This window comes from Petaurus breviceps, unplaced genomic scaffold (genome assembly GCF_028583685.1).
Source record: "Petaurus breviceps papuanus isolate PSGF00001 unplaced genomic scaffold, PetGlider_PUasm1.0 91133, whole genome shotgun sequence".
NCBI classification, from domain to species: Eukaryota; Metazoa; Chordata; class Mammalia; order Diprotodontia; family Petauridae; genus Petaurus; species Petaurus breviceps.
Window position 1 is genome coordinate 656,441 of NW_027187419.1, and position 17,113 is coordinate 673,553.

General features: G+C 36.1%; 1 protein-coding gene across 2 annotated transcripts in view; it reads left to right on the forward strand.

Moving 5' to 3' along the window:
- SIK3 (SIK family kinase 3) overlaps nt 1-17,113 on the forward strand; it is a 284,614-nt gene that overhangs the window by 148,041 nt on the left and 119,460 nt on the right. For both annotated transcript variants that reach the window (XM_069080272.1, XM_069080273.1), the window contains exon 3: nt 7,811-7,874. In XM_069080272.1, the coding sequence (XP_068936373.1) occupies nt 7,811-7,874 (64 nt within the window). The remainder of the gene's footprint in view (nt 1-7,810; nt 7,875-17,113) is intronic.

The window sequence follows — 17,113 nt, forward strand, 5'->3', positions numbered from 1 at the left end:
TTTTCCTCTTTTGATCACTTCCCTTCTTGTCCTGGATGCATTCAAATTTTGTTTGTGCATACTCTTTTCAGTTTCATGTAATCAGTTATTATTTTAATTTTTGTAATCAACTCTCTCCTTTTATTACTCATATTCATGTCGATGAAATTGTAAAGAAAATCTTGTCAAATGGACTGTAGCAGTTTATATAATAAACCATACATTATGAAAAAGTTAGATCCCTGATCTAATGATGGAGATAGTTCAGCATTAGGAAAACAGTCAATATAATTAATAGTATTAAAAACAAACATCCAACACCACATGATTATTTCAATATGTGCAGAAAAAAAGCCTTTCACAAAATACAATTCTGCTTTGTGCCAAAAACCCTACAAAGTATGTGCTTAATGAGATTTAAAAAGAAAACCAACCAAACCCATTAAAAATATCCAAACCCAAAAGCAAGCATCACATTTCAATGGAGATAAATTATAATTTCCCCTAATAAATAAGGAAGTAAAGCAGGCATATTAAAGTAACTAAATTGCTTTAATTAGAAATTAATTAGTTTAGAGAAGAAGCAGATCATATACTTGTGTTAGAGGTGGGGTTTTGCATACCCTTGCTTTTATTTCACTTAATATCCATAAATGTGTGACTTGTGTTTTTGATTGTGTCTCAGTATGGAATCTACCTCTTCTGAAATAAATTAGCACCTTATCTGTAACCTAGAGTCTTACAGAAAGGTTAAGTGACTTTTCCATGGCCAGAAATAGTATGTGATAGAAACAGGACTACATAGTAGCTATATTTTTTTAAATATTCCTTTCTTCTAAAATGTTGATTCCTAGATGCTCTCTTTCCTTCCCACCCCTACTCTACTCACCGAGGAATCAAGCAATATTTATTGTGTGTGTGTATATATATATAATCAGTTTATATATATAATCAGTTATACATGTGAAATTACGTAAAACTTCCATATTAACCACATTCCCCCAAAAAGGCAAGAAAAATACAGTGAGAAAATTATATTTCAATCTGCATTCAGAGTTCATCAGTTCTCTCTGGAAGTGGATGACATTTTTATCATGGGTCCTTTGGAATTGTCTTAGATTTTTGTATTGATCAGAGTGACTAAGCCTTTCATGGTTAATCATCATTACAACAATGCTGTTACTGTGCACAATGATCTCCTGGTTCTTTTGTCTTCGCTTTGAATCAGTTCATACAGATCTTGCCATGTTTTTAAAAACATGTTTTCACTACCCCCCTTGTCATTTCCCACAGCACAATAGTACTCCATCACAAATGTATGCCACAACTTGTTCTGTCATTTCCCATTCTCTTTGATTTCCAATTCTTTGCCACCATAAAAAGAGTTGCTATAAATATTTTTGTATATATAGTCCCTTTTCCTTTTTCTTTGATCTGTTTGGGATATAGACCTAGTAGTAATATTTCTGGGTCAAAGGATATGCACAGTTTTATAGTTCTTTGGGCCTTTGTTCTAGGAGGTATATTCTTTTTTTTTTTTTTTGGCCTTTTGGAGGGCAATTGGGATTAAGTAACTGTAATGTAATGCCAAGCAAAGGTAACTTCCCAAGGTTCAGAATACCAGCATAGGTGCTCTCCATTTTATTCAGTGACCAACCAAGAACAGAGAAGATCAAAACATGACATCATTCAAAATACAGCATTTACTAAGTGTGATTAAATAATCTCCAAGTACTATCCCACCCCAGGACCTTCCATTCATTTAATCAATTACAAAGTCCCTGTTCTAAATACTACTCCACCCCTAGGCTGTACCTTCATTTGGTCCAGCACAAAACCCCTCTTCTCAAATGGAGATTAGTTTCCAAACATAAGTAAAGTACATTCATTTGTTCAACCATAGAACTCAAAAAGGTCAAAAGTTCCCCACCCCAGGGATCACAATTGAATCTACCCCAGAGTTACATCAAGTTTAAGCACAGCACTTAATACCCAAATGGAGGTCTTTTCTTCACCTTGACAAGAGGTAAGTTCTCAGCAATCTTAGTTCCTGGGGAGACAAGGCTTAGCAAGGCCACAATTTTGCCAGTCCCTTCATTAATTCATCCTCTGTCTGTAGAACAGTCCTAGAACCCCTGAAAACATTAGCAAAACCCTCTCCCAGGATTTCTGTAAACAAACAACAAGAAAATCCTTCTTCAGGGCTTCTGAACCAACAGAAAGGTTCCCAGACCCCTGCAACAACAGCACTGTCCTTCACCAGTGGACAGTATCCACTCTGTCTGCAGGACAGTCTCCAGACCCCTGCAACAACAGCACTGTCCTTCACCAGTGGACAGTATTCACTCTCTGTCTGCAGGACAGTCTCAGGAGCTCTTAGCCAACAGCCAGGTTCCAGGACTTCTTCAAGAAAAGGACTGTCTTTCACCAGTGGACAAATCTGGCAAAACAACATCAAAACAGACAGACAAAGTACCAGCAAAACACCCATGTCTCCTCAGTCCTTGGCAGCTCCAGGGGCAGGTCTCAAAAGTCCAGGGCGATTCAAAGTGGCCCCCCGCAATCCTTCTCAGTCTCTCTCTCTGCCTCCACGTGGGTGCTGCTTCCAAAAAGTTCTTCTGCCTCTCTCTTGTGTCTCTCCAAATCTATGTCACCAGCTCCTCCCAGTTCAGGACTTTCTTTTCACATCAACAAGTCCATCCCACAGGTGGGATTAACAAGCTCTGGGTTTTAACACAATCGATTTGAAAACCAAGCCAATACAGGGGAATCTTTAGTTGCCATTACTATCACAGTAACTTGCCCAAGTTTACATGGCTAGTTTTTTTGTGTGGGTGTTAAGTGTCTGAGGTCAGAACTGAACTTGGGTCCTCCTGACTCTGGGGCTGACGCTTTACTCACTGCGCCACCTAGCTGCCCCTCTAGGAGGTATATTCTTAACCAAATGAGGAATAAAAGCAATTAGGAAAGATAAAATGTATAAGATTAATCACATGAAACTGAATAGCTTTTACACAAACCTAATTGATACATCTATATATAAGAAGTGAAGTGATCAAATGAGAAAAAAAATCTTTGTATCAGTTCTCAGATAAGGGTTGAGTATTCAAAATATATAGACAACAAACAGAAATATACATTTATAGATCTATATATGCACACAACTATGTGTATTTGTGCAAAATGTTTTTTCACAAAATTAAGGCACCTAGGGTAAGCAAGGTGATCAAATGAGGAAAAAAACTTTGCATAAAAATTTTCAGATAAATGCTAAGTATCCAAGATAAATAGAACAGATATATACATTTATATGTATGTTTATGTGTATATATATACACATATAAAGCACATATATACATATGACTGGGTCTTAGTTGATGTTTACTACTTAAATCTTGTATTTATTTTTATTACATATGTATATAAATAATGAAGGTGTATACATGTATGTATGCATATACATATAAACACATGCATACACGTGTGTAAATGTGTGTAAGTCTTATTCTCTAGTAGAAAAATGGTCAAGAAATGTAAACAAATAATTCTGAAATGATTGATAACCTATAAATGAAAGGATACTTCATTAATAAGAAGACAAATGCAAAGAAATGCAACCGCATACCCAGCAAATTGACAAAGACGACAAAAGATGGGAATGACCAGGTGTTTGAGGCATTGCAGAAAGATTATACATTTTTGGTGTACCTGTAGATCAGTGTTACCATTTTGGACAGTAATTTAGAATTGTGGAAATAAAGTGACTAAATTGCCCATACCTTTTGATCTAGAGATTATACTAGTAGGCCTGAGTAAGTCATTAATAAGAAGAAAGTTCTTATACACCAAAATATTTATGGCAGCATTTTTTTTGTGGTAGCAGAGAAATGAATGGATATAAAGTAGATGCTTGTTAGTTGAAGAATGTCTAAACAAATGGTGGCACATGAATATAACAGAGTATTACTGTTTAAAAAGTAAGAACTGTGATGACTGTAGAGAACCATGGTAAAATTAACATGATCTGATACAGAATGTAATATCAAGGAAATAACACGTGCAGTTATAACATTGTAAATGGAAAGAACAACCACAAGACATTCAGAAGTTAATGTTGACAAATTACAGAGAACAAGTATTGGCCCAGAGAAGAGAAGTGAGAAGATAGCTTCTTCTGCCCTGTAGCCAAGAAGTAGGACATCTACAGTTCAGACTCTTTTAATGTATTAATTGAGTTTGTGAATTTGTTTTTGTCTTCTTTTATTTTCTTTGAAATATATTATTTGTTATATGGGATGACTTCCTGTAGTAGAATAGAAAGAGCAAAACAGGGAGAAATTTTGGTGATAGAAAAAAACAAGATATCAATTAAAAATAATTAGAAAAGCATATCATATACCTTTCATAGCACAGGGTAGGAGATGTGATTCTGTGATTTTCTTAATTCCTCATATTTTTGCTTTCTTATAGTGCCATAATGTTCCATTCCATTCATATATCATTCACGTACTATTCATATTTTTTATTCAGCCATTTCCTAATTGAAGGGTACTCTCCTACTCATGTTATTTCACACACTCTCACCTCTTATTTTATTTTTTGCAGTAGGGAAAATTTCATAGTGATTTGCAAAGAGTAGTGGTTGTTTGTCACTCCTTGACTCTTAAGCTGGGCTGTTTACGATCAGTTCAGTTACTCATTTTTCAGTTGTCTAACTCTCTGTGACCCCATTTGGGGTCCTCTTGGTAAAGATACTGGAGTACTTTGCCATGTTCTTCTCCAGTTCATTTTACAGATGAGGAAACTAAGACAGAGTTAATAACTTGTCCAGGTTCACTGGAAGGGCTTCTTTTGAACAGTTAGAGCCTTTTGGAACCTCTCAAACTACCCTCCATAGCAGTAATGTTATTATTTCCCATATTATAAGATGTTTCCCTGGTATCCCTTTACCTTGTCTTCTGGGAGTAGCAGAGCCAAAGTAAAATGCTGTCTTATCATTCCAAATCTTGCCACCACAGTATATTGCCTCTCTTGGGTTCAAATCCTAGCTTTGTTACTTACTAGACATGCCATCTTAGGAAATTCCTTAACCTCTCTAAAATTCATTTTCCTCATTTTTAAAATATAAAGATTATGCTAGATAACTACTAAGGTTTTTTCTAGCTCTAAAATTCTATGATTCTGTTTCATTGTCTTAATGACAAGCTGTATCATCAACTTTCCTCCTCTAGGTCTTTATTTTAATCCTTATTTTAACAATGGTGTTCTGGATATAACTTAGTAACTCAATTTAGTAACTCTAATGGCCAGAATTTCAGACCAGGTATAAGTGCAGGACAAAATGTGATCACTGGCTTACAGAAAGCATTTTTGAAAACTCTGACATTGCATTATATAGGCAAATATATATTCTGGCTGAATAGGGAGCTTTTTGTTTTTGTTTAGTTGTTTTTTGGTTGTGTCTGACTCTTTGTGACCCCATTTGGGATTTTCTTGGCAAAGGTACTGGAGTAGTTCGCCATTTCCTTCTTCAGTTCATTTTATAGGTGAGAAAACTGAGGCAAACGGTGAAGTGACTTGTCCAGGGTCACACAGCTAATACGTGTCTGAAGCAGAATTTGAATTTAGGAATATGAATTTTCCTGACTCTAGGCCCAGCACTCTGTCTACTCCACCACCTAGCTGTCCCTTGGGAATAGGGAGCAGCTCTACTTTAAAGGCCTGTATGTCAGAATAGCTCTTTCCTAGGAATGAAGGATAGTGCCCCCCCCCAGTTAAAATGAGTAGCCTTGTCATTATTATCCTGTAATATTTGCTTGTTACTGGTCCAGGCATGTGGATGACTGAAGGAAATGTTTAAGACTTAAGCAAATTCAGAGCACAATGCTCAAACTTTAAAGAAAGGCCACGTTTTAATAGTATGTGTTGTTAAAGCTTCAATCTAGAAGGCTCCTTATGAGGATTAATCCCTACAAAGGGAAGTGGATTATGTTTGCAGGAATTGGCCTGTTGAAATTGGTCAGGTTAAATTATGCTTGTCTCCCTCCACCCATGTCTTGCCCTAGAAGTAATCCCACTTTGAGTTTTTGCTCATCTGGTGCCTTCCAAAGAATTTTTTCTAAACTTCAGAAGATACAATTTGTCTCTTCTCTATAGACCATAGACTGAATTTACCTTTAAAAAACAACTACTCTTTTGTACTTACTATAGCTTCTTTTGATCTTTCTCAAGAAAGTGATTTAAGGGGCAGCTAGTGAATAGAGTGTGCAGTGAATAGAGCACGACTCTAGACTCAGGAAGACCTGAGTTCAAATGTGACCTCAGACACTTAACACTTACAGCTGTGTGACCTTGGGCAAGTCACTTAACCTCAATTATCCTGCCTTTCCCCCTTCCCCCTCCAAAAAAAGAAATTGATTTAAGTAGGTCAGCCTTATATCTGAATTGTAAAAACTTTCCACCTTCCCCATAATTTTACCAACTCATTAAATTTTTAGACATTTAGCCATATTCCCAACTCTCACATGTAATATTAGTAACATTTTCACACCCCTCTTTATCTTTTTTTGGGGGGGAGGGCTTTCATGTTATCTCCTCTGGCAGCTGCCATTGTATTGGTGAATTCCTGAGCATTCAAAGAAAAATGGAACCACCATGGCCACCATCACAAAGGACCTCATAATCAGAGTACTCCAACTTGTACCTGAAAAAGGATCTACTCTCCAGTGTACCTGAGAAGTGGTCTTACAACTTTTATGTGGAGACTTTGTATAGCTTTAATTGTTAGGAAGTTTTTCATTATATCAGGCCTAAACCTGCCCTTTTTAACTTCCAGTTCTTGCTCCTCCTTTTGGGACCAAGCATAACATGTCTAGTACTTTTTTTCACATGGTAACCCTTCAGATAGTTGAAGACCTATTATTATGTCCCATCTTCTCAGCATTTCCATTTCTTAGTGACATGAGAAACCAGAGACCCTTCACTATCCTGGTTGTCATTCTTTGGGACACTCTTCTAGCTGTCTATATCTTTATTAAAATGTGACACCTGGAACAAAATTTAGTGCTTCCATGTGTGATCTGACCATGGCATGGTCCACATCAATAGGCAAACAGTCCACACCAGGACTCTTTGCCTGACTATTGTTGGACACTGTCTCTTCTAAGGAGGCTTAAAATTGCATTAAATTTCTTGGCTGCTGCATCCCCTTATTGGCTTATATACTAGGCCTCAATACTTGGCATTTACGAAGACCAATGTAACAAGATAGATAGCTGAGGGAAAGACATTTCAAAAACAGAAACCACATCCAAATACATATATCAGATGTATGTAAAGGCTGATTTTTTTTTATCTTGTGCTGGGAGGTAAATTAATAGTTGGAAGTAAACGGTCATTTCCACTTAGAAAAGGCACAAAATTATAGTTCTCCGGTTTTTTTAAGTGTTTTTTTTTTCTCTTCTTTTCAGCATTTCTGAGATTTAAATGATTGTTGTTGGATAGGAACTTTCAGCTTTGCTTCTTGGCAGTTTCTGTGTTTCTCAATTCCTTGGAGTTTATGAAGAAATAAAGACATTGGTGGGAACAAGGGTGAGAGAGACTGTCTCTCTCAATTAGTAAGTTTCCTACAAAGAACTTTGAGGAATGAAGCTCTACTCCCCACTCCGACCCCCTGCTTCTTACCAGCATTTATATCTTTGGAAAAAAAGACAAGTGTTTCAAATTTCTTGCAAGTAATAATGGATGTCAGCCTTTCCTGTGTCTAAAGATAAATCATTAATTTGCCTTCCTGTCATGTATGTCATTGTCATTTACTTACTTTTGCACCCAGGTTATGGAAACAGAACGGATGATTTATTTGGTGACAGAATATGCTAGTGGAGGAGAAATATTTGGTAAGTACTTTGATTACATTCTTTGAGCAAAAATTGTATTGAGTAAACTTGATACTCTCACCTTTGTCCCTTTAGTGCCGGTGTCACTTGATACTGGTCCCTTCAATGTTGTCAGTTTCTGTCGCGTCAGGTAGTTTTGATTTATCCTGAAAAGTCACTTTTTCAGCCTCCCAGTGTCTCCCTGAGAATGGAATTTAGGTCTTTCAGTCAGTTTTTGGCAGTCTGGGTTAAAGACATCCAAAACCAAGCACACATTCCAACAGGCTGCTGAGAACACTTCCTACTGACGTGTGCACATGTGCATGTGAGTGCATGCCCAGATGGGGGTAGAGGAGAGAGGGATGAGGAGAAGGAGAAGAGGCCGAGGGAGAGAATATATGAATGAGAACGAGAGACTGGAAGCAGTCAATCTCAGAAACATTTAGCTATGTTATATTTAAACAGAAAGCCATATTCTGTACCATGTGTTCACAGTTTTCCTTGACTCTTGCTAATTTTCAAGATTTTTTTTTCCCCTTAGCAACTGTTTTCCTTCCTCACAATGAGGTTTCCCAGCTATTTCAGTGACACTGTCACAAAGGGATGTTGTGCACTACTAGCTCAGAAATAAACAGGAGACTGTGATAGTTAGAGGAAAGTCTCTTTTTTTGAGGAGAAAGCTGTGACTAAACAAATATTTTTAACACAAGTAATAAGGAGTAGAGGTGAAACAAACAAAACTAGATTGGTATAAATATCATTTCTTTTTAGCGCATTCTTGGGAAAATTCTCTTTTTTTGTATGTTAGACTTAAAAAATTGTATTTTAGAGAGTTTTTGTTTTTGTTTGAATATATTTCTATTAGTTTCTAGATGTAGGTAGCATACCAGTTAAAATTATTTTAAGTGGTATGAATTTGAAAGAGGGGTTTTCTTATTGGTAACTGATTGTTTGTGGCTACATGGACTATTAATTGTTTGCATTTCTCCCTCAGTTCTTAATGGAGGGAGCTTTTACCTCTGAACCTCCTTATCATTTCCCTCTAGAGAATGTAGCATCCATTTGGCCTTATTTTAACTATCTCGTTATATCATAATGAGATGGTATAACTGCTATATCAAAATGAGAAAAGAGTTTAATACTTCAACACAGCCAGATAGGAGCAGTGGCCATTCCTGTTTGCTCTTCTAACTTTTGTGGTGGCTAGGAAAGGCCATTAAAAAAAAAAAAATCTTATCGTTGTGCTTAGACTTTGGATTAATGACCCCTGTGAATCCATTATTTCATTGTCAGGAGATGGATGGCATGTTTCATCATCAGTTCTCTGAAATTGTGATGGGTCATTTTGTTGCTTGGAGTCTTTAAATCTTTCAGAATTGTTTGTCTTTACAATGCTTTTGTTATCTTGGAAATTGTTCTGGTTTTGCTCACTTTACTATTATTTCATACAAATCTTCCTTTTCCCATATCTTTCATTATTTCCTATGGTACAATAGTTTCCAACTTTTGTTTCCACAAAAGAGCTGCTATAAATGTTTCTTGCATATATATGTTCTTTTCTTTTTTCTTAGATCCCTCTGGGGTTAATAGTGGCATTGCTGTGTCAAAGAGTGTTTACAATTTAGTAACTTTTTGGACAAAGTTTCAAGTTACTTTCTAGAATGGTTAGACCAATTCACACTTCCAGTGAAAGTCCATTAATGTTCCTGTCTTCCTATAGCCCCTCCAGCATTTGTCCTTTTTTTTTTTGTCAACTTTGCTAATCTGATACCGTGTTTCCCCGACGATAAGACCTATCCCGAAAATAAGCCCTCCCCTTACTGTGTAAGATTCCTCTAAAATAAGCCCTCCCCGAAAATAAGCCCTATTGAGATTGCTACTGTAGTGAAGGTGATCCCCTGCGCTCTGCGCTACATGCTACATTATGGTAGATGTGATGGAAAACCTCATTTGCTTTAATTTTCATTTTTCTAATTAGGGATTTGGAACATTTTTTCATATTTGTTGATGGCTTGAATTTGTTGCTTAGTAAATCAATTGTTTTTACCTTTGACCATTTATTAGTTTGGGAATGTCAGTCAGAGCATTTATTACCATTTCCAAAATAAAGCAAAATACATTTTAACAATTCTTTAATGAAGGCTGAACTTTATATGTTTTTTAGATTTATGTGGCACCTTTGTTCTGTAGACTGGATTTTAAAAGTTTTCATCTATTATGAAATTCTTACTGCTAGTTAAACACTGATTGCAAGTGTCATGGAATTAATTTGATTCATCATTTGTTTATCAATTATACATTATTTGATATCTTTTATTTTGAGAGCTGACTAGAAGTACTTAACAGTAATCTATATAAATATTTCCAAATCTTCAGTCTTTGATTCAGTAGTATAAAAGCCAAGTTTAACATTCTATTAGGAGAGTGTCATTAATCAGACTTTCATTTATTCTGCTCTCTTCCTCCTTTGTTGCTCCATGATGGCATGGTTCTTGAAGGTTGTGCCAACATCAAGCAATTTCTGGCAGATCCTACCAGGCAGGAGTGTCTTTGAACGTGGGCCCTGTGATGGATGAAATTCCTGTCTTTACTACAAATAGAAAAGTGAGGACAATATCTGCTCTCAAGGATCTCACATTCTAATTAGGGGAGAAAACACATAGAGTAGGGTTAACGGCTAAGGTAGACATAAAAGCCAGGGGATAGGACCCAATAGGTAAAACATTGCAGGACTGATGGCAAGGCACCATGGACCTTTGTGAACAATGTCAGGGAACACGGTCCCAGAGTATTGCCTATTGGGAGCAGAGGGGTGACCCCAACAGTTGGGGGGAAGAGGGGCTCTGGCCTCTGATGGAAGTGAGGAAGAGGGGAGTCAGCATCCAGGTGAGAATAGACATGTGATAAGCACATGATAGAACTGAGGTCAGTTCACACTATAGAGAAGGGAATGAGGGAAGTCCATGGACATCAGTCACCAAGTTGGCTAAAGGTTGGCTAATATTTTGACCACAGCAACTTTCAAGGACATCTTACTAAATCTTAGATGGGTTGTGATGCATAATTGAGAGGGAGGAGGATATAGCCAAGCCATATTACAAATCCTTGAAAGTACTGAAGAATAATTTATTTTACACATTCTATAAGCATTTGAATGTCTTTTGTATAGTAGTTTCTGTTCAGGAATAAAATAAAGATATACATCCTTTCCTTTTAAGAGCTTACCAATTTTTAAAATTTTTGCGAGGTTATGGGGAGTGGAAATGGAGAGAAGGGTTGGATCTGTGATTTCTTAGCAAGGGAGCTCCCAGTTGAAGAAATTTCCTTTACAATTCAGTTCTGCCCTAAATATGTTTTGTAACTTGTATAGAAAGTTTCATAGGACTGGTCCAGCCATTTTGAAGAACAATGTGGAACTATATGCAAAGGGCTATAAAACTGTATATACCCTTTGACACAGCAATACTGCTACTAGATCTATATCCCAAAGAGATCAGTGAAAAAGGTAAAGGCCAAATGTACAAAATTATGTATAGCAGCTCTTTTGGTGGTGACTAAGATTTGGAAATTGAGGGGATGCCCAACAATTGGGGAATGACTCAACAAGTTGTGATACATGATTGTGATTAAATACTTTTATGCTGTAAGAAATTATGACAGATATGGTTTCCGAAAAGCCTGAGAAGACTTACGTGCACTGATACATTCTGAAGTGAGCAGAACCAGAACATTGTACACAATAATAGCAACATTATATGATGATCAATTGTGAATGACTTAGGTGCTCTAATCAATACAATGATCTACTGCTTTCTTTTTTCTTTTTTAAACAACTTGGCTAATGTGGAAATATATTTTGCATAACTTCATGTGTGTAATAGCTACCATATTACTTGCCTTCTCAATAAATAGAAAAAGGGCTAGAAAGAGGGAGAGAATTTGGAACTGAAAATGAAAAAAATTGAATGTTTAAAAAATAGATTAAAAAGATAGAAAGAGTTTCCTCTGGCTCTGAAAAGTTCAAGGGTTCAGTGTTACCCAGCCAGAGGCAGGACTTCTTATTATGAGGCTAACTCTCTATCCACTAAAACACACTGCGTCTTACTGTCTAAATTAGGAGGTTGGCATATCATATGCATGCCAACAGAAAGGAACTTATCCAGAAATTAAGGATAATATAACACAGCTGAATCTTATGTACAGAAGGATTCCAGTATAGAGCAGTGATCAGATTCAGGGGTAGTTATACATTCTTATTTATGTTTTGAGATCACAAGACTGTTGAAAAAAGAAGAGGAAGGTCTTTTAGGTGTGGAGAGTGACATGTACAAAGTTATATAAGAATGGAACAGAGCAGGCTGCATGCGAGGTACAGAGAAATTAGAAGCATAAAATGCCCCTCTTATGTCTGCTATTTTCCTGGACCATATTTGTGATTTCATCAGAGTAGGGAACTTCTTATTAAGAAGCTCTCTTTACCATTTTTGATCTGTGTTTATTTTGGAAAATACTGGTCCCATCCCCCTCAGCCTCCTTTTTAGTCCAAATGTAGAATTTTGCATTTCTCATAATTAAATTTCATCTTACTAGGTTCTTCCATCATTCTGGTTTGTCAGAGATCTTTTTGTGACTGAATTTTTTCATCTGTGTTAGTAATCCCTTTAAGTTTTGTTATCTACAGATGTGACAAAGCATACCATTTATTCCTTTTTCCAGATCGTTGTTTAAAAAAAAAAAAACAACACCCAAAAACACAACACTAGGCTAACACAGATGGGAGTCATCCTATTAGAGATAGAATAGAAATAATTAAAATAACTGATACTGATATAGCACTTGAATATTTGCAAAGTACATTCTCAATTGAGCCTCAAACAACCCTGTAAAATACTTAGAAGAATTTGTATTATCTCCAGTTTATAAATTTCACTACAAATTGACATTGACATCAACCCCTAATTTACTGCTTTTTGCGTCCAGTCACTCAGTTACTTCTAAATTTATTTAACTGCCTGTTATCTGGCTTGTGTCTCTTCATCTTTTTCTTAAAGAGACTATGAAAGATTGTCAACTATGCTGCTGAAAACTAAGTATATTATATAGGAGGCAGTGTTATTAATATAATGGGAAAAACACTGAATTTGGAGCCAGAGGATATGGGTTTGAATATTGCTCTGCCATTTGCTACATGTGTCACCACAGTTAAAGCACCTAAGCTTTCTGTAAAATAATGGAGGTTGGAGTAGATGAACTCAAGAGGCCCTTCTGGGCTCTATTCTGTCATTCCTTGATGACCCCATTCCCCAAGGTTGCTAGCCTATGTGCCCTGGGCAAACATTTTTGTTAGCTTGGCTTGAGCTATTCATGGTGAAGTCAGTAAGCTTTTATTGATCACTGCATCCCTTTCTGAGTGCTGGAATTTACCAGGAAAAAAAAGTCAAGCTTTCTAGGCTATCAGTTGTACTCCAACTCTTGTTATAAACCAGGGCATTTACCCTTCCCCAGTCCTGTAACACCTCCTTCATTTCCATGGTCTTTCATTGCCAGTAGATCAACATTTTCCAGTTCTTTTATAACCCCAGTAAATAGTTGATCTTGGTCTAATTAATTGAACTTATTGAGCACAGCTCAGTCCAACCATCTTGTCACTTATCTTGGGTTTCTATTACCTGCAACCATTTAAAAAAAATCTTTTGTAGTCCAAAGATCATTTTCCTTGTCAGCAAATAAAAAGGATAGTAAGAAGTAAATAATTCAAACCTTCCCTCCCTCCTCCATTTCATGGGTAACTATTTATCCCCCGTACTTTGAGCCTTGGTCCTGTCTCTTTTGATCCACCTGTTCTTATCACTTTAGCTTATAAAATCTTTTTATTGTCCTTAGCATTCATTTCTATTCTCAGTTTGTTTGCTGGCTTTAGCATTCCTGACATAATTCATGTTTTACTTTCTCTTCCATAACATATTCTTAAATACATTTTTGCCTTGGAAAGAAACCTATTTGTCTCAGTAATCATTTTGCATAAGAACATGTTAAAAGTAATACACCCAAAACATTTTTATCTGTTGAAAAATTTAGTTCATTGGGATAATTTATTACCATTATGTTTTATATTATCAAAGGCTGACTATGGAAATGTGGGCACATTAAATCATCAATGAAAATGAGAAACTGATCGATTCATTTACTACTCAGGTAATAACATTCAACTTCCATAGGCTATTTCCTCTAGGTAGATATCCTGAAGTTTCCGACCTGAAAGTTGGAAACCCTAGTATTTTATCAAAAGAATATCTCCTGAGTAGCAAGCAAGCAGGAATACTGTCTAAAGTTTTAAAAATTCTTATAAAGGGATTTAGCATCTATTTAAGGATTTGTGTTTTTAATCATTTGTATTCTTAGCATTTTCAAATGTGTTATCTTCTGATGCTATCAGCATTTATGTCTTTGGTGTAGCCAAGGACCAAGATTCCATTTCAGATGTACTATATGTCTGTCCTACCCAAATATTGATCAAAGATGATTTCTCTAGCTTTTTCCTAAGGGTTTATTTATAGAACTGAAGACCCTTAATTAACATTCAGTGCCACTGTAGAACAATTTTTCATCATTCACATAAAACCTATTGTGAAGACCCATTAAAGGTCTGCTTTCTTTCTGCTTTTCAAACTCCCGTTTTTTAAAAAAAAATTATTTGCTAATTCATTTGTTCAGTGTTTGAAATAATTTTTTTTAACTTCTCTTTATCAGTTTATTATTTTATCTGGACAAGCTATCCATCCATCTCTTCCTAAGAAATACAGGGCTTCCAGGTTATCACCTCTGCTAGAATTTCCATTTACAGAAGTATCTATTCATCCTGTCAGCTCCAGTTGGATTTAAAACTGAAGGTTTCACATAACAGGGCTAATACTGCTATTATATTAAGAGAGCAAACATAATTTCCAAAGCAGGCATACTCACCAAAGAAATATGGTGATGATAATGCATGATAAGCATTTTTTTGGGTGGGTATTAAAGATTCCCAAGGGTTTTTCCCTTGATCTTCTTTGGTTAATTCAATTTCTCTACCCAAAGAACCAAAATTGGTTCCAGAAAAAGAAAAATACAATCCTAATGTCCTAGTCAAAAATACTTGGTGAGAAATTGATATATATGAGAATTATTTGCACAATTTATATTTCCTTGTGTTTCATCAAACTTTGGCAGGTTGAAAGTATTTACTATATTTAAGGTGACCTAAATTTATTTATGTGGCCTTTTTATAGGCTTTGAAAGCTGGAAGGAAATATAAAAATATACCTTTTAACTAAAGGCACAAAGATTTTAGTAGTACATAATTTTTTTAAATTAAAAGAATATTCTTGTAAAGCTGCTAAGGCTTTTGGGAGATGAGATAGTTAATTCATTGATAAATTATTTTTAAAGGGCTAGTATTTTTTTTTTCATTTGCCTGCTTCTCTGTCTCTCATTCTGCTCTACAGGCTACACTAGCCAATTAGATGCTACTGATTATATCAAGAGACTACTGCATTCCCTTTTCCATCAACAACTGTTACTAAACCAGCATTGAAAATGAGCACCAAAACTTGCCATAATTCCACAATTTTTAAAAGTTAATTTCTGTTACACTAACACTATGAGACAAGAAGGTCAAAATAATCTAAATTTAATCTTATTTGATTAATGATGTCTTTAATGTTACTTATTTGGTGGCTCTTACATAGAACTTAAAGGAGTCCTTAATGAAATTTTTTTCCTCCTGAACTCTTCAGTCTTGTAAATTTGTGGCTTGTGTCACAGATGTATAAGAACACATACTAAGTACTTTTGTCCTTGATACCTGTTTAATTTCTTACTCTACTTAACTTCTACTTAATTTAGTGTCTTATTTGCTGTTCTGTTCTTTTCCTTGTCAGAAAATAAGCCTGGAGCCCTTTTGAATCCCTTAATAAGTGTTCAAAAACATAAAGTTATCTCCCCACATAGTTCAACTAGAAAAAGCTGTTCCTTGGTGGTAGTGGCCACTGTAGCAAATGTTCCTTCATTTGAAGATAGTGAAGACCTGGTTTGCCTTGGAGACAAGAGGTCCAGAATGAGTTCCATAAGCCCTCTACTCACATAAACTCACCTGTTGCTTATCTCTAATATTTAAATACAGTGTTATTTTACGGTGATTGGTTTGTATGTAATAGAATATGTAATCAGAGACATTAATTACCCATGTTACATATTTGTGGATTGATCTTTGAGTTGAAGGAGACACTGTTTTCAGAACATGTTTGCTGTCTCAGGGTTTGGAACTTTTGAGAAGAGGGATAACCTAAAACCAGACTATGATTGGGGAGCATTAAAGTGATCAATGAAAGCCTCTCAGAATCATCTTCTACCTCATTTTGCATTTGTCTCATACTCAAGAAATGTTATGGTTTTTGCCCACCCCCATCCAGTACAAAGACTGCAACAGTTGAAGACCTAAAAAGAAGTAGTTTACTTTGCTTTGATTTGGAACCAACAAAATGTCCTAGGAACTAGGGAAAAAACAGTAAAGCAGTCTGCCTGTGCCCTAACAGAACTCATTGGAATAGAATCAAAGAAATTTCATACACATTACATCAGTGGAGTTGGAAGGTCATTCTTGCAAGGTTCTTCTACCCCTCACCCCTCAGATGTTGGGGATTGTCTTCATTATCTTCCTGGACCTATACTATCCTTCATAGTCTTTTTCTGAAGTGACAAGAGCAAAAATCTCCTTCTACCCTGATTAGAGTGGAAGAAGTATACTTGAAAAGAGAGCTACTATAAGAAGTGTGATACAAATCTTTGTTCTGTAGTTCACTTACTGACCTTGAGCAACTTATTTAGCACCTTAGGGCTTTAGATTTTGCATCAGTCAGGGTTCTGTTCACTTTCCTTATCTTGAGAAAGTGGAACTAGATGACTCTTAAGGTCTCAATTTACAATCCTATAAGACTTTGTATCCTGGTTAGATGAAGAATATAGAATTTAGATCTAGAAGAGACTTAGACATCATTTGAACCAACCTTCTGTAGCAGCAAGCACCCTAGCATACCCAGGATGGCTGCTAGCACAGGTTTTTAGATCTGCTTTTCTAAAGTAAAGCAACTCAGAGTGGCTAGGTGGTGAAGTGAATAGAGCACCAGTCCTGGAATCAGGAGGACCTGAGTTCAAATCCGGCCTCAGACACTTAATACTTACTAGCCATGTGACCTTGGGCAAGTCACTTAACCCCAATTGCC